We start from the raw sequence: 19365 nt of genomic DNA, 5'->3' as shown, positions 1-19365 counted from the left end.
TTCTTATCTGCAACCAAATTTTTCTTATTCTGTCTGTCGTGGGCGCTTACTCTGCTATCAAAATCACATGTTAATGTACATTTCATAGCAATAGATCAGCCTCAATGTTCTATAAAGTAACAAAGATGCATCGGCTAGGTTTGTCCAATATCCTCTTTCCTCAGCTCCTTCTTTCTGCCTCTTATGGACAACTCTTTCTCACAGGTTTTCTTTTGTACATAGTGTTTACTTTCCCTCCATGTCCATAAATAGTATAATATCTTTAAATTATTTTACTGTTCTTCACTTGTCCTGTAATTTATTCCGCGTGCCTCATTCCATGATACTGCTTCTTATTTACTTGATACCATGACTGGGACAGGAGCTCGACAGCCCAGCAAAAAGGCTGATGATCCCTTAGTCCTATCTCTTCAAAACCCTACTTCACCTTTTTCTGTTTGCTTTATATGCAGCCAAAAAAGAAAAGAAAGCAGATTTTAGTGTTTGAAGGTTGCACATCCCATCAGCAGAGTTTATTCTAAAAAGTCACAATGCAGACAGAGGAAAAGGAAGTTAACATGGGTAGGTCTGAGAGGGGATGCAAGATGCATCGGAACAGGGTACCCTCCTTTAGCTCTGAATTGTGTTGGTCTGACTCTCTGTTACAGCCGTTTTTATTTCTGCACACTGCTTACAGTTGTACAGCCCATCAGCAGCTAACTGTGGAGAATGGAACAGAAGAAAAACCAGTCCCTTTAATTCTTTTCAATTTGCATGTGAAAACCTTTTGTATACATTAGTTCAAAACACACAGGGAACAGTTGTCACATCCCTGCCTATTAAAGAATGGATGGGAATTAATATAAACCGTCTATTAAATTTGCTGAGAACAAAGAAAGGTGTTTTCTAAAAAAACCCACACACTTATCACTGTCCGTGAGAAATTAAGAGCAGGATGGCAAAGGGTGTTTATGCAGGCACTTAGCCAGGAAACGGTGTGTTTTCCACAGATACAGTCGTTCAGGGAGCACATCTCTGATTTTCACGAGCTCCCTCCCTCTGTTCTCATACCTCTGTAATTATATCGAGAAATCTATCTCTAGGTGAGAAAATACACACAGTTCTGCAGAATGTATTCAAATGCTGCCTCTTTCCTTTAGGGAAGTGCTACCACACTGAGGCCATTTGTAGGAATTTTACACAGCAAGATAAACAAATGCAACCCCCTTAAGGAAACACATGAACTGCAGCACAGTGTCACAGTGAATCATTACCAAAATCTGCATAAGGAGACTAGAAAAGAATTCTCCGTAAATCTTCTGTGAAACGCAGCACTGCTTATTAGCAGGCTTGATGGAAAACCTTGCAAAAAAGTCTTGTCACTTTATTTGTATGTGCTTCCCTGCATCTTAAGTTGCAGCTCAGGATCCCTCAGGATCATGTGAGGCTAGGTTATATATTAGAGAGCTGTGCTATAGTGCTGCGAGTGGGTAAGCCTAGCAGCTGGGTAGTGTTATGGTTGCTGCTTTCCTGTGCTAAGCTGATTTACTTGTTTAAGGTCTGACCTCATCATCCTGTCAGTATGGATTCCCACCTATACAGTTAGCAGCAGCTTAGAATCGGCTCGAAGAGCTTGCAGTGTATTAATCAGAAGAGAGAGGGAGAGAGCTACCGGTATTTGTTCTTTTGTTGTCTTTTCTTAAGAAGAGGAGTTGAAACACAAGAGATAACAAAGAATCCGTTTCCTTCCTAAAAGAATAGGCTTTTGTCTTTTTTTTTTTTTCCTTCTTCCTGAAAAAATGTCAGTATCTGGAAAGAAAGAGTTTGATGTGAAGCAGATCCTGAGGCTCCGCTGGAGGTGGTTCAGTCACCCCTCGCAAGGCTCCACAGGCACGGGGGGCTGCCATCAGCAGGAAGGATATGAGCACAGAGGGACACTGGTTCAGAACAGGTTGAAGAACTACGCTCGGGACAGAAATGGGCTGAAGAAAACCAGCAGTCCTGTCCACCACAATATACTGGCACCTGTGCCAGGTCCAACCCCAGTCCACCACCGATCTATTCAAACCTGGCATCAACAAAACCTCATAGAACAGCTTCGATCAAATGAGGATATTGCCAAAACAAGCACAGAGGAAAACTGTGTCAAAGAAGATTCAAGTAAAACCATACAGGAGTTGCAGATGATCACGGAAGAAAATTCAGATGAATCTGCAGAGAGGTAGGAGTTTTAAAGTCTGCACTTAGAAAGCTGTACTTCTATCCAAGTTATTCCCTAAGCGTCTTTGTTTTTAACCAGAGTTCTGTACTGCATTATTCTCTTTATATACATGCACACCCACGCTCAAATGAATAGGAACACAATCACACTAAAAAAAATAAACAGGAACATAGTCGTGGAATTCTGATCTTTGCTTAAGATACATAATTTCATAACTACTCTATAAAAAGAAAATCTGCTAGTCTGTCATTTATTCTGTATACAGGTTCTGGCATATTTTTGGGGGATCTTGCTTTATTAAGTGCAATGAAATAATGAGCCTTCTGAAATACTGCGCTCATTCTGACTTTATCAATGGGTGCAACTTTGCCACACGGGAACTGCTGGAGGTGCACAGCCTGTGGTTGCCATCAGTCTGTCAAATTTGTCACTGCCTTTTTTTTTACTGCCTTCTTGACAACTATAATTAACCTTGAACAAAGTGGAAAGGAAGCATCATTACTTGCTTTTTTTAAACGTTTGTTTGAAACCACTTTACTTTCCCAGCTTGTTTAGTATACTGAGAGACAAATACTTTCTGCAAGGTCAGGTGAAAAAATGTTACAACCATGAGACCTTAAAGGTGTAAGCACAAAGGAAGAGCTATTTTTAAGATGTTAATACAGAGAAGAAAATATTAATACGAGTTATTTGATTAATCAGTGCCTATTCATTTTTTATGATTTATTCAAATTGATGTCAGTATTGTTAGCTTATACAGCAACAATTTTACCCCACCTTGGACTCAAATTTTGCATTAATAACATGATTATTTGCAACATTTGATGAAATTACCATCCATTTTTGTGAATTATGTAGGTTTCTTACATTGTATTGAAATAGAAATCTATCTTTCTTGAAGTTATAGTTTCTCTCAGTAAAAGCACAGCTGACAGTTTGTGTATTTTTAGCAGTTATTATTTTTCAAGTTGTGCATCTGTTATAGGGACATCTGCAGACTGAACAGAGAAAAAATGCCTTCCAAAATGTCATGTTGAAAACAGTACTAGTAGTCATTGTGTGCTGCAGTAGGACAGAATAGAATCAGTGAGATAGGAAGATGGTAGTTCTGTGTGTTTACTAGTGTGCTAGCTGGTGATGTGTAAGAAACATACTCTTGATACAACCTGTTTTGAATGACAATACAAATTTCCTGAAAAATAAATTAATTTCAGGCAGACCTTAGAAAGTCAATTTAATTTGAAGAAGAAAAAATCATAATAAGATTCTATATCAGGTGAAGAGGAAGGTAAAAAAAGCATAATGAATTCAGTTTGGAAGGTAGTAAGCCACTGCCTTCCAAAATAAGATGTGACATTTCTCCAGCTATATATAAACTTTCTGTTAAGACCTCCTGAAGTTCTGTGCCTTCACGTTCATTCAAATTTAAGCTCTTCTCTTAAGCTGTTTATATTTGCAGTTTTTAGAAAAGTTAGGGGAATGTATATATGTTAGAAAGTACTGCTATATTAAAATGAGTGCATTTTCTGTAAAGTTATAAGTAAAAATGTTTTATGCATATTGTAGGTTAAAATTTAGCTTAACACACACCTTTAAAAGCTGAATTTGTTTAGAATTTGTTTAGAATGACTACAAATTTCTCTGTAATTAAAATTTTATTTCAAGAAAATAGATCGTTAAAGACACCTCAGCATAGCTCAAATTTCTTAAATATGTACCAACAGAAATCATTAAGTAAATTATCATTCTCTTCCCCTACAGCATCCAGTGCAGGCCACACACGAATTAATATGCTAATTGGTTGGGTAGAAATGAAATACTGAGAAACAAATAGGGAGAAGCAGCCTTTTATCTATGTCTATCTCTAGTTGCTGGATATATTTTCATCTCTGCAGAACAATGCCTCCTCTTATACCTTTGAAATAATCCTTTTGAATAACTTTGGGCCTCCTCTTTCTTTAGAAGCTCCAAACACTCAGAGTTGATGGTAATCAATGAGATCTGCTAGTAATTAGCACATCTGAAAAATCAGGCATTTGCAGGATCCCATCTTCTTACATTATTAAAACCACCGCAACATGAACTATACAATTGTGGCAGCCATATGCTCTTTCACATCCTTACCTGAGGACACCAAAGACAATCTCAAACAAAGTTGCCTTTTATACCATCAAAGCAATCATATCTTCAGAGTGGTTGTCTCTCATTCAACAGGTTTACCTCTGCCTATATAAGACCCATTTTAAGCTGGACTCTAGAGGACACTGCTACACGTCACTTGGATATTAAAAACAGTAGGACAGTAAATCTGGCCAATACCTCCATCTCGAGAAGGCTATGAAACCAGTTTCTAACAGCAGCTTCATGCTTCCTACAAAAAACTTCAGAAACATGAGAACAATGTTCTCAATTTCTTCAGAAAAATTTGAGATATCTTTCTCTAGAAACCTCAGGGCTTAAGCCTTTCAGTGATACGTACATAGCACCCTGGTGGGTGATGAAATAAAACTTGTTTATTGAGGAGGAAAGCTAAATAAGAAAGTTTCAAACAATGGTTCCATTTTGACCACACTATTGTCAATACTTTTTTTTTCTGCTTTCTTCCGTCTTCTCTTGGTACTCCTGTACCTAAATTAAATAGTGCCTACAGAACCCTTTCTGACCTACAGGCTTGTCCCCGAATGATATCCCATGACAAATGACAGACAAAGTAAAAGAGACATTAAGTCACCAAAACATCTTAGTCTTGTAACAGCAGCCAGGTAAGATGTGACCAACCAACAAATTTTAAGTACATAAGATAAAAATAAATTGCTTATTGGCACAAGGTTAAGTAAAGCCTCCCCGTGTGCCTGGGGACTGTCTTATGCAGTGTTGCCAAGGGAACATAACCAAAACGTATCAGCCTTCCAGCAGCATCTGAAATGATGGGTCTTGACCTATTCTAAGATCCTTATGGAAGCTGCATCTACAGTTTCGAAAAAGGCCCAACCGTGGAAGATACACGTTTCATCAAACTTGCCTGATTCTTACCAGTCTGCTCCTTGAATGAGTATTGAGACCTTTTCACAGGTAAGAAACAGATACCTAGTTATTTTATTTTTTTCCCCCACCATAAAATGTTGTGGCATCGCTGGGATAGTGATAAAGCTAAACCAGCAGAATATGGCCGTGCGAATGAAGAGCAAAAACATTTAAAGATTTTAGGTTTGGCTTAAAGTAACTAAGAGCTTAAGCGAGCTCTGAAGTAATGCATGACAAATAAATGGTGAATTTTCTGGTTCAGAAGACAAGGTTGTGGATTTTTGTGAACCTTATTCAGCTGATTAACATCTCCAATCTCCTCTAACTGTCTGGAAAGTTTTGTGGTCCGGGCTCCTCCATCAGGGAAGAATTGAAGCAGCTCTTTTTCTTTCAAAGAAAGTGATCTGGAGTGGTCCAGAGAAGTTGGCAAAAACTTGCAGGATTTGATTGCTAGATTTTATTTGATGGTCAACAAACCACACCTGTGCACACACAAACTGAAAAAGTACTGATACCATCTAGTAAGAAGAATACATGATATTGAATTACCTTAATCACTTCACTTGATAAAGTCTGGACTCTCAGACATGACTGTCCTGACCTTTCAATGTGAGCACTTTGCCTAGTTCTTATTAATACTATGCTACACTGCCACATGAGTTTACACATTTGCTGGGAGATATTGTGTGGTTCTATAAGCACACTATTGAAGACCATGTGTGCTGGTGAAGGATGAGTACCTCTTTTCCTAGTTGCCCAAAGGCAGTTAGATTTCAATAATGAATGTAGCATCCATTCATCATTTTTCTCTTATGCATTTTTTTGGTAATTATGTGGCTGAAAAATTGCTGACAAACCCTAGTCTGGTTGACAAACTCTGGTTTTGCTAAAGATACATGCTTTCTTATTTCCCATATGAGGCAAAATATATTTCTAATTAATTTTAATAGAATCTTTTGATGTCATAATCCAAGCAGTTGGTACTGATGTACATGGAAACAGAAATTTAGGAGCATCCTATAATTGTGGCAATGCTTTTTCTGTAGTGACTATTTATGATGTTCAGTTATTTTAATAGTTCTTCTTAAGACATGAAAGCTCATCTAATTGTCTTTTTTTTCTCTTTTTGTCAGCCATATGGAAACAAGTAACAGCCCATTTCACTAACATACACATCTAAACACACATACATACGTGTTAGTATTTCAGCTGTTATTTCCTATACGAGGGTTTCCCCCGTAGTTCTGTTTTTATTTCCAGTAGCAGATAACAACATTGGCTCACGTTCCACGGTGAAATAAAGGTACCACAAGGAAAAAATTACTCCCTTAATTGCTGCAGTATCCCAGAAGATATTGAACAGGTGGAAATGAATAAATCAATGTGCAGTGCCTGACCTCAATTTCTCGCACATATGATGCCATTTTCTTGGTTAGCTGATGTGACACAGATCAAGGACACATACTGTCACTTTGCCTTCTGCTGAGCACTACTTTGGGGAAAGCCATTACACTACAAGTTCATTATGTCCTCTAAAGTTTCCAACAGATACTCACTGAACTATCGCCTGCTTAATTTTCCAATACAGAAGATAATTTCCAAAATAACCAGAACAGGTGATAATTTTCCCGGAGCAAATAAAAATATGAATTATTCTATGAAACCACTGGTCAAACTATATTGGGAGGATTTTTTGCATTAAGAGTACAGTTCTTGTTATCTAAATAAGCAGAGTCCTACCACTGCTTCATGAGAATGACCGATAATAAATGAGGATGACTCTGGTAAATGGAAGGAATACAAAGTATCCTTTGCAAAGAAGATGATGAAGTGCTGCATTCAGAGAAGTACATCATGACACTACTTTCCTCTCATGAGTAAAAATTCAGTTTCATAAACCATCTTTGAAGCCTGAGGCAAAAGTTTAGAAGTGATTATTCCTAATCTCACACCACAGCAGCTTTTATTTTTAAATAAAAAAATAGCTGCTCCAATTTTATCACTGAATGTCCAACATTTTGAAAAAAAGCTTTCACAAGTCTTAACTTTAACAAATTAAAGGTTTGCAAACATACTAAAGAATACGGGACATCCAGTCAGACAGCACGTCAATCCTTCTATGACAAAGTTGGATCAACTGTACTTAAGTGCTTCCTTGGTTATCTCTATTATGATTTAAGCTAATTATTTCCTTCATCTTTCCCCCATAGATATAGATAGCATATTATTCCCCTTGTTCTTTTTATTCCCACGCTATTCTTCTTTACCACATCCGTTTACCTATTTGAATACTGCAAAAAAAATCTCAAGTTCTGAAATACTTGCAGCCTTTATTCAGAAATCCCATCCCAGACAGGTGTGATTGCTTTCATTGCTCTCCTGACTTCCTTCAGCACAGTAAGAACCAATCAGAATTTGCCTACAAACTGCAACTAAAATGCAAATTGCAGTGCATGTATATTATAATCAATGCACTATACTTATAATTGCACTGCTTATTTTTTCATCATAATAATATCACAAAAATCAGAGTTTACTACTTTAACTAGTAGTTTCCTGTACAATAACCAGTAGAGACCACCAGTATACCTGTAATAAAATGCTAAGAACAGCAGACATAAAGGGAAGACATTTGATAAAGGTGGACAGCCACTGTCACCATTTGCTATGCTTCAGTTTACCTGATAAATTAGAAGTCAAGAGGAAGAGAGACAATCTTGCAAGAAATGAGCATTTTCAAAGCCCGTTCATTTTAATAGAAGCTGAGAAAAAGAACCTTTTTGAACTGGACAAATATACCTTGATTTAAGTGGAAATCGTGAGCAAACCACCAAGAAATTGTAGGAGTTGGAGAAAATCTATTTTAAGATATTACATATGGTTTGCGTTGCTAGGGAAACCTCTTCTACGGTGTTCATTTAGCACAGATGCTCAGGAAAGCTCTGTGTCTCCATGTCATACCATTTCAGAATGCTTCGGAATGTGAAGAAACAGAGATGTGCATATAAACACATGCAGACTAAGATATTCTTGTAATTTTATTTTGGTCATGTCCTATGTATATGGTAGAAGTGAGTTTTTTCCATTTCTGTCATGACCATGATGATAAACCCATGGCTTTGTAATTAAAAAACTGTTTCAAGACTAAGGATTTTTGTTCAATGTTTACCTTCAGTTTTGATCCATTTGGGTTCATATTTTAGACAGTCATTTATTTAGAACTAAAGATCTGCCTTTGCATTTCACTATGTAGTGAAAATGCAAGGAGAAAGGCCAGCTCTGGTGACACCATTTCGGGCCCAGCCTTTGGACTCTAGGGCAGAAGTGACTTGCCACAACATATCACACAACCTGCTCCATGCAGGCTTTGGTGCCACGGTGCCCTGCATTCCCCTCGTTGGTGCCCAGGCAGGTGACAGCCTGGAAGGCAGGTGCAGTGACCAGAGACTCACCGGCCTCTCTGTTGAGCAGGCAGGAGGGCACAGACCCCGAGCATGAAAACATATGCAGCTTTTTCTTTTTCAGTCTTATGAGTATGTTGCAAGCTCAGGAAGTAGCTTTTGCGAGTGTTTTTGTTGGACTGTTTGATATGCCAGAAAACTATATTTTTATTACTAAACCTCTAAGGCTTTGAAAGTTCTACTGACAATTTAACAACGTTTTGGAGTTCGAACCCTCCTCAACAAAATTAAAAAAGCCAACAGAAAAAGCACAAATCTATGGATGTGCTATTGGAGGTACCCCATAATGTGCTATTACAGGCACCTGACTTGTTTACTCAATCCAAAATACACAGACTAAACCAAAAAGACACTTGCTGATAAAGAAGAGAATGTATATATATTGATCTCATCAAACATCAAGAACTGTAGAACACAAACTTGCCAGTATTGCCTATTTGGGAACAGTACCATTACTAACATTTCAGAGAGCAAAGTAAGAAAAAGAAAGACAAAGCAGGTTAGACATTAGTAGGTTCTTAGCTTTCTAGGAGGTTTCAAAGTATTCTAATCCAAATTTATCCTGATATGAATCATAATGTCGTTGATCTATTATCATGTCTAAGGAGAAGAACCAAACTCAAACCAGTTACAGTACTTCAAGTGGTGCATGGAACCTCCTATGTTTAATGATACACACACCTACACTCCTACTCCCAAACACGAAAAGTTATTGCAACTAATGCGAGCTGAGAGAAGTGGCAGTTTTATATTAATACTAGCAATAAAAAAATTATTAAAAACAGGCAGTTTCAAGAGCTCCAATTTCTAAAGTAATTGTCAATATGAACTTTCAATTTAGATAGGTTAAAGCCAGCAATCTCTCCATCAACTTCAATAATTATACATTTCTGTTGCTTATTCTTCTACATCATTTTCTGTCATTGTTACTACCTCAGCAGTCATCAACATATAGCACAATTTTCCATATTCTTTTGAATCAAAGGTTTTACCCAAACCTTAAAAACTTCGACACAATCTTTAGCTGCTGTATTTACAAAGAATAAATAATAAAGGAGACAACTGCAGTAGAAATTTTAAGGCAGTGATTGGGACAGTTACTGATATGGCATAAGCATATCAGCAAGCAATTAGTAGAGTTTAATCAACTTTATGATTATTTTCTGTGAGTTCAAAAATGGTTTCCTTTAGGAAATATTCTCAGCCAGCTGATGTGGCTTATCTCTAACAGATGCTACAGTCCTATGATCTGACCTAGGGAAACAGCATCTCTCAATCCCTAACCCCATGACACCGCCCAACAGACAGAGGGTCGGAGCTCAACCAGCTGCACGGGAGAGAGTTTTGCCTATGTGGGTGTTGACTGCAGTTTTCTTGAATAAGCAGAACCAAACGAGAGAGGAAAAAAATGATGAGTTGCATTGTAAATACTGCTGCACCAACATACTGAACTGATGAAGCTGCAGTTTTATCTCATGCGCTGTCACCACTAAAGCACATAGAGTGCACCACAGAGCTGAATTCACAGTGGTGTTTTCAGCTATGATAAAGTCCTTAGGATGTCTCATGTCTCTAACTGGTGCGCAGTTTGCTGCTGCTAAGTGCTGTGATTTACTGTGCAGAGGTGAAGCGATCCAACATAAAAATCTGTAAGTGACACTTGTAACATCCCTGTAGGTATTTAAAAGACATGAAGATGTGGCACTTAGGGATATGGTTTAGTGGTGGACTTGGCAGTGCTGGGTTTACAGCCAGACTCTTATCTTAAAGGGCTTTTCCATCCTAAATGATTCTGTGATTCTGTAGCTTGATTAAACTGAATTTCACAAATGTCCAGGTCAAATAGGTACTTTCAACAAATATTCAAGAAAAAAGTGGTCACCGTGAAAACATAAATAACAGCTTTATCAAGAACAAAAAATACTGCATTTCATCACCTGTTTTTCACACAGTATTATGCTTCTAAGCTTCCTTATCTGGGTTTAATTTCTGGTTTTTGGCCATAGACATGCATGAAGAGGCACTTTAAGAACATACTGAATTCTAAAAAGGAATTGTGGCAAACAAATGTCATTTATGTTTTATCACGTTCTAATTAAATAATAAGGAAAATTGAATTTATTCTTTACATACTGATTAATGAAGGGTGCTATGCTGATGAAGAGTACTTCATGAAGACAGAAATTAATTTTGACATAACTCAGACATTTAAAGAATTGCAGGCAGGCAATTAATAACAAAACTCATCACATCAATTCTCCTGACCAAAGAAAGATGAAATTTTACCTCCACAGCACCATTTTCGTGACACATCTTGTTTGGGGTCCACTATATCTAGCTATTAGCTTAACTGTCATTTCTTAGCTTGTGTTTCTTTTGGGTAATTACTCACAGGCAAAGCTGAGCACATCACTGAAAAGTTCAGTAAGGGCAAAGATGATTCTCTCAAGTAAAGTTCTGTTCCAAAAATGTTTGTGAGTATCATGTATAGTTGTTAAAATCAAACGCTGTTTTTATCATATGCTTGTCCATAGTAAAAAATATGGAGCAGCATCAGAACCAGAATTCATCTGGAATTCATTCAGAACACTGGCTGCCTTCAAAAGCAAATCCCTGACAATTTCCAACTGTATCTCTACAAGCCATTCCTACCTCTTATATTTATTACACTTAAAACATGCCACCCTAGCTCAATTTTGAAAATGTCATCTGAAATAGTGTCAGAAGTCACCAAAAGTCAGGATGACTTCTGACAACAACTGTTTTTCTCCCACTAAGCTTTGTTATGTTGTCAAAAAATAAAGTGGCTATGACATGATTTGTTCTGAACAGCCATGCTGGGTAGTATTTATCTCCTTATTATCATCTAGACACTTAATGCTTTTTGAATATTTCTTCAAGTTTTCAGTTTACATTGCCTGTTTCAAAATTTCATGTTTCTTGTTTTTAAAAATGGTACCATATTTTTCACTACCTGTCATAATCCTTAGAGGAAAACTCTGAAATTATTTGACTTGGCTCTCTACCTAAGATGAAATTCATAGAGCTCTGCTACTTTGGAATCATTTAAATATAGATTTAGCTCTGCTCACTCTAGGCTAATCCAAATTCTTAAGCCATTATTACGAACATTAATGTTGTTATAACACAATTCAGCATCCTGGTGAACATTAACACAAAGGCAACATGACCCAATTTGGGTTTTTGATTCTTTAGAACAGTTCATTGATAATTTTCCCTCCTGAGTGGAAAACTAATTCCTTGGCCATCATAGGCCTAATGCAGTTTTGGAAACTTTTATTACTTAATAGTCAGAATTTTTTTGCCCAAACTTATACACATTTTATAGAAAACATATTTCCCCATCCTCTATGTTTCTAAGCAGGTTCACATGAACCTTGAGTTCTCTTCAAGTGTTGTTCTCAACTCTCTAACCCTTACCACACGGAACAAGATATGACAGGTACACATATTCATGTCAGCCCAGACCCAGCAATACTTATATTACAGTCCACAGCATCCTCTATTACAAGTTAACATAAAGGCATCAGACTCAACGATGTTTTTACTAAGTTCTTTCTTTCAGATGCTTTAATCGCTATCTTCTTTAGTTCACTGATCCCCAGTTCAGTATTTTGAAGGCCAATATTTGATATCTTTGCAGTGACAATCATACGCTAAGGAAAATATAGAAATATTTACCTTTGAACTTAATTCCTCCATTGCATAATATGCTATAGCTACCATTTTGAATCAGCTGCTGAAGATAAATCAGCAATTATGATATTACTTTTAACACAGTTAATGGTGTTCTTTTTTTCTTCCAGTATTTTTCAGTCTCTGATGACCTTTGTCTTTGAAATAATTACTTATGTTAGTGGAATTTCTGCTGTAGTTAAAGGTCGCTCTACAAAATCTATGAAAAAAGTACTGAGGACTGAAGGAAATTATTAGACTTTTAAATATTTGCAGCTTAAAAATGACAGGACATCACACATCAAGGATCAGTGCAATGCAATACATACTTAAATGCAATACTCATTGTGGATATAATGAAACCAGAAAAAGAAAGTTTTGAAAAAGTAATTTCCAAAACATATAAAAGAAAACTTAAGAGGTAAATGGCAAAATATGGATGTTACAGAGTATGAATTTGGCATCAAGTAGCTGATGCAAAGCTAATGAGCATATAATCCAATTTTGCAGCTTCTTCATTTTCAATGAAGCATGGAAGGAAACAAATAAAAAAGTATAGTCATTAAACTCTCTGAAACAAATGAATTTTTGTAAGCTGTAAACTACAAAGGACATCCATTATAGGTGAACTTGATTTGCCCCTTTTTCTTTACAACAAAAAAAAGAAAAAAAATGCATTTGAAAGTGTATTAAAGAGCTTTGAAAGAAAGCTAGAGAGTTTATTGCACTGATTTGCTCTATTTTAATGTGTTTGCAATTAGTCGTCCAATGTGAGATTGCCCAGACAGAACCACGTGTGGACACGCTGGGCAAAGGCAGAGTGTATCTGAGGATTTCAGATGCATCAGTTTTGCTGTTTCTCAGGAGATGTACACACACACTTCAGGGCTGACACAGCTCAGTTGTACCAGAAATAAAGTGTCTCGGGTCTTATAAATACAGTGAGTCTGCAGGGCTGGGCCTCAATGAACACGTTGAACTCTGGTGCGTCTGAAAGTCATCAAAGACACTGGGGAGCTGAAGATTTTTTACATACCAGTGGACAAAAGATGTCATAGGAGAAATGGGCTGTGGGACATCTCTAAACGCAGTACAGAAATCCACTGATATTGAAAGATTTTCAGATGGAAAAAAAGAGGTATGTCTGGAAAAACCCAGACACACAATAGTCACACCAACTGGGATTTTGTTCTGTACCATTCTATAAAAGTCCTGATGTATTGTAACTTTCTTGTATTGCAGAGGGGAAAAAATTCTACCGCATCTCAATTCAATATTGCATTATAATTTATTTTCTAATTATCCTCCTTCAATCCTCATTAGCTGTTAAATGAGGCATGATCTTTGAAAATTTATGATCTAACTTATCTGTATTTTCTGATAATATTACTGATACAACCCGATTTGCCCATTTTTATTTCTAAATTTTCTGAAATAGCTGTTTAGTTGTGAACAATGTAACTTGAATGTAATCCAATATTCTTCCAAAATTAATATGTTAATTTCATGAAGAGATTTTATCTCTTCTAGTTATTTATGAATATGCATCAACAGCATCAAAGACAACCAGTAAATTTAATCAACCAGCTGCCAGTATTTCCTGTCTGGGCTTGGAAACTTAAACCACAGGTGCTTTAAATTTTAATAATACACCATGTCAAACTTAGAAAACATTTTTCTAAAAAAAGTCTTTAATTAAAATAGTGTTGAAGACTTCAGCATTTTCAAGATATGTGATATACACATATATCACCAAATGCGTTACCCTTTTACTAAAAACAGATTAATATAAACCCAAATATTTTTCTAAGAATATATCAAAGAGGTGTTTTAATCTGCAACACAATCAATATTAAAAGGCTGTAAGGAATAATCTGTGAAAAAAACAGTAAGCTAAAAAGAAATTGTATGTATAGTTTCAATGAGTATTTCGGAAATGAGTGTTTATTTTGGAGTGGGAAGAATATATTTGTAATGTTCGTTTCCATGAAAAGGCAGATAAATTAATTTCTCTTAATTATGTGCATTCAGATTCTAAGGGCTATATAATGTAGTTATTTCATCAGCTTTTGATTTGGAAATTTGTTTAGGATTATACGATCCTTGTCAAATTGTCTTCTGATTCACTCCCATTTGGTAACGTAATCTAATGTACAAAGTATGAAGAGAAACAGAATTAAAACCTAAAGACACATACTATTCAAAGTTTCGTAACCCAAGATGTTTATCTATCAGTATCACGAGTAAGTAGGTTTGAGTTTTGTGTATTCTGTCTGTGAATGACCAGGAGGCTGCATTTATCACATCAATGCTGTGCAAACAGTTCACCATTGACACAAAACTCCATAGCACCACCTACTACAGTACCTAACTACAGCTCACATGCAGCCTTACAGATGAAAACTTCCAGATACCAAACTGAAAAAATGAAAGAAGGCATAGTAAGACTAGGAGCATAAGTGCTTTATAATTTTAGACCTTTCTGTAATGGCATTTGAACAAAATTTCTATGAAGAACATAATCGGTGTTTCTAACGCTGAGCTCATCACGCCGCCTCGTTCCCTTGCAGGCTGTCAACAACCAGCAGCTCACTGCTTGGCATGAACACCAGTGGCTCAGATGAGTATTTCCAGTCCACGAACCATGCAGAGCAAACTTTCCGTAAAATGGAAAGTTACCTACAGCAGAAGCAGCTGTGTGATGTTCTACTCATAGTTGGAGACCAAAAGATTCCAGCTCACAGGTACATTTCTCAGTACCGTTTATGTGACTTCAAAGCTTGAGATTTCCAGATATCAGGTCAATATATTCCTATCCTGCTCAGTTATGAAGGAACTGTTACTGTAATTAGGATGTAAGCTAACAATGGAATAAAATCACGTCATCAACGCTTCATATTAACTAATTCAAATAGAATGAAATTCAAATATTAACCATTGACATTGTCCATCCTCCCTTCTTGCCGCTATCAAACTATAGCAAGATCAGTGAATAAAACCTGCCCTAAGAAGCACGATGGGACAAAATTGAGAATAGTAATCACCCTCCTAACTTTATTGCTCACTGCTCTAAGATTTGAATCCTATGCTAAAGATATTTCTATTGAACACACAAGTTATTATATAATAATACTGAATATCATGCTTGCTACTGAGATTATTGATTTAGAATCCTTCTAAAACGCTTTTATTTCAAGGTTGGTTCTCAGTGCAGTGTCTGATTATTTTGCTGCAATGTTTACTAATGATGTGCTTGAAGCAAAACAAGAGGAGATCAAGATGGAGGGAGTAGACCCTGATGCTCTGAAAGCTTTGGTGCGCTATGCCTACACAGGTAATGATCCCTCCACTGCCACATCACTGCTGTAAAGGAAGACCGAATCTGTCCAGTCCATACACAGTTGTCATTTCTTTCATTTCACGCTAGTACATAAATACATGCATAAATCATGCATAAGTGATGTAAACTTTTCTCTAGAGAGGATGAATAAATATTACCGGTTTATATAATAACTTTGTAGAAGATATGCAGAAAAGTTAACATATGAATTCATATGGGATATCTGTCTCTAACTAGATACAAATTAGTTTAGGAATTTTAACGGGGGATTATATTTTGCCTCTTGCCCACCTCACGTAGTGAGTGTATTCTAAACCTTCCTCTCATCGGTAGCTATAAAAGTGGTCTGTCCGGGTGCCAGTTATCTGGCTTGCTTAAGGCTCTTGTGTAGGAGTAACTAGAGGAAAACAGGAATCTGATCACACCCACAAGTAAAGCAACTTTTACCATGTGAAAGTGCCACCGCATTCTGAAAAGGGTTTACTTATGCTCTCTTAAAAAAATATAGAGATTAAATATAAAATGAAATATTTTGTTTGAATACCAGAATGCTGTGTATATATATTTTTCCCCTAATTTATTATTTCCATTTTCAATATTTACCCATTTATTGCTGAATCTGAAATGGTTGAATCAAATAACCAAAAAGGTCAAGTCAGAGGATTGTGCAATCCCTTTCATCTCCTCCATAGCAAACAGGGAAAACGCTGTAGAACACGACTGCTATGTTAGTATATATTGCAATTAGAAACATCCAGACTATTCAGACCTAGGCAGATTCTGGAAGTCTGAACATTCTGCTATTTGGCAAGCTCTGAATGCAGATGGCAGCTCCTCCAGCCAGAAAGGTAGAAGGGAAATCCTTTCTCCCCTACCAAGCTGTTCAGTCCTGTGACAAAAAAAAATGCCCAAATCTCAAAAGGAGAAAGTTACTCCTCGAGATTAATAGCACTTAACCAACCAGGATAAAAACTTTCTGAATTCATGAACATTTACCCGTAAACTGATCCATCCTCTCAGGTAACACCTATTATCAATAACATTTACTAAATCCTTGTCATCTAACGTCCCACACAAGACACTACTTGTTTGCATTTGAATGAAATAACACAATTGAAAGATATATCACAGGTATCTCAATATTTTTATACGATTTCAAGGGTCCTTTTAAACATAAACAAAGTAAAACAAAGACCTCATATTCACCATATTGGCTTTAGCATTAATGTTAAAAAAGAGGTTACTTCACTTGCTAGGTCAGGCATTTTGTGAACCTGGAATATTTAATAAAGGAGAAATCTCGAGAAGGTTACACAATCTGCAACCCAGATCAGAAACAGGTCTCTATATGCAAACTAGACCCCATTTGTGGGTACAAACCAGGGGATAAATACAGAGGGCCAGAGGGAATGCTGTATGACATGCATAATGCAGTGATATTGGGGCACTGAATTAGCATACATTGCCTGAGGAAACAGATTAGTTCAAGTGCAAAGAAGGTGGGTGGTGGGCTGCTCATTACCCACATGTATCTCAAAATTATCCCACTTGATTAAATTAAATCTTTCACCTTACTTAATGCAAAAACCATATGAAAGGAAAGGATATATATATAAGACAACGAAAACAAACACCAGATGATGAAATAGTGTAAGTTTGGTCGTGAAATCAGGATTCCCTCTTACTTTGGGGCATTATATTGTAATCTTTATTTACAAGAACATGTACTAATTTTGCTGTATACATTCAGTAACCATTCTAAGTTGCATGGCAAAAGCCAAACCCAAACCCCTGTTCTGCACCCTGTCAGCCTTTCCTCATTCCTTCTAGAAGCTGGAAGGTATTATTTAAGTAACAAAGCAAAGGACATCAGAAAGAGATGGGATTGGGCTAAGTTACGACTGCTGAAGCCTGCCATGGAAAACTGAATTTTCCTACTACCTCAGTCACAGGTTTTTGTGTGATAAGAACCAACCCTATTAACTAAGTGCTAGGGTTTTTTTTCTAGGTAATGAAATATAAATGTGGCTTTCAGAGATGAGAACATTATCTTGCAGAATTGTTTGCATATTCTAGTGAAATAGATCAGAGACGAACTTTGGAGAAGAAACCGCTTCCAGTTCTACTTTTGACCTTAATCTCTCAATACCACCCTTCTCCATGTGTAAGTGGAGATAGTGTGTATCACCCTTTCACAGAAGAAGCTGGAAAAGAAATTAACATTTCTGAGGCAATTGGATGTTGTAATGATAAATGGAAAATACAGTCATAAAAAACTACTCCATAGTTCTTTTTTTCAGAATGGAATTGTAGTGCTGCGCATCAGCTAGGGAATTCATCCATGCCGTAAGCAACAAGAATCGAAGATCTAGTTAAAATCACATCTCTCAGTCTACATATGAACACAACAAGATTCTCATATCATGTAACAATTCTATTAAGAAAATAAATGCACAGTAGATGGTGGAAGATATCAGGTTCCCTGCACCCACTGCTGCCATTTCCTAGCTTTTGATACTGAAGTTCTTGTTTGTAATACATATTTATTATATGTATTTCTATTAAATAACATAGGATTTTAGGAGAAGGTTTTTCTCTAATCACGCCTTTCTTTTTAATTGTTTTTTTTCTAGGCAAAGTCAGATTTAATATTGTTAAAGCTTCAATAAAAATGTTCCAATAATTGTACGCGAAATCCAAAAAATCTTTATGAGTCTGTTAAAATATACATATAAAGAATCCTTTGGCAAGAAAGGAAAATGAATTAGTGGATCACAGGATGCTTCTTTTAAAGCTTTTTCAGGGAAGGATTAAAATTGGGGAGTGGGAAACTATCAAGTAATAAAAATACAAAGAAAATGACTGAAAACTTTTTTTTCCCCTATATGCAAACTGCACAGGTATTCTAGAGTTAAAGGAAGACACTATAGAAAGTTTGCTAGCTGCAGCTTGTCTTCTTCAGCTGTCCCAGGTTATTGAGGCGTGCTGCAACTTCCTCATGAAGCAGCTCCATCCTTCCAACTGCCTGGGGATTCGCTCTTTTGGAGATGCTCAGGGCTGCACAGAGCTCCTGAAGGTGGCACACACATACACTATGGTAAGATGAACAATCTAACTGCTTTGCAATTATAACGTTAACAGCAAGTGTGAATACACAGGGATGCCTGTTTCTCCAAGACAGATAGATCCAGCGGCTCTGCTCTTCCTACTCCACAGTGTTGGTTTTGTAAAGTCCCTCAAGCAAAGGGCACCTCTGCCCAGCTCAGTCTCCAATGGGAAATTAAGAACTGTGACTGTTACAGAAGGATTGGAAGGAGAGAAAATCATGGTTAGAAAAGCAATTATATTCAGTTCTGTCATTTCATGATTCAGTTTTACACTGTAGGATACCCTTACAGAACTTAGATTTGTAGTATGATTGATACGTATTTCTTCAAAAAAGGTGTAATAGGGTCTTAATACAGCTAATGTCAACAGGCAAACAGCAACAGCCCATTCTTATGCTTTTGATTCCACACAATGAAAATTCTAAAGCTGATTTTAAGGTGAGGCGCACATAAAAAGAACTAAAATAAAGAATGTATGAGGAAGATTTGGAATACTAAAAAGCAGCATATCCCTGACTGGAGCATAATCCTCCTCTG

The 19365-nt window shown here is 36.7% G+C and overlaps 1 protein-coding gene across 1 annotated transcript in view; it reads left to right on the top strand.

Moving 5' to 3' along the window:
* The first annotated feature begins 956 nt into the window (after positions 1-956).
* The window catches only part of KLHL4 (kelch like family member 4), a 34854-nt gene continuing 16445 nt past the window's right edge, over positions 957-19365 (top strand). Inside the window, exons 1-4 of the mRNA XM_069867407.1 lie at positions 957-2200; positions 14952-15125; positions 15579-15715; positions 18622-18818. Of these exons, the coding sequence (XP_069723508.1) occupies positions 1779-2200; positions 14952-15125; positions 15579-15715; positions 18622-18818 (930 nt within the window). The 5' untranslated portion in view covers positions 957-1778. The remainder of the gene's footprint in view (positions 2201-14951; positions 15126-15578; positions 15716-18621; positions 18819-19365) is intronic.

This window comes from Phaenicophaeus curvirostris, chromosome 13, assembly GCF_032191515.1.
Source record: "Phaenicophaeus curvirostris isolate KB17595 chromosome 13, BPBGC_Pcur_1.0, whole genome shotgun sequence".
NCBI lineage: Eukaryota > Metazoa > Chordata > Aves > Cuculiformes > Cuculidae > Phaenicophaeus > Phaenicophaeus curvirostris.
The sequence above is the reverse complement of the archived record's forward strand: the minus strand, read 5'-3'. Positions and strand labels throughout refer to the sequence as shown.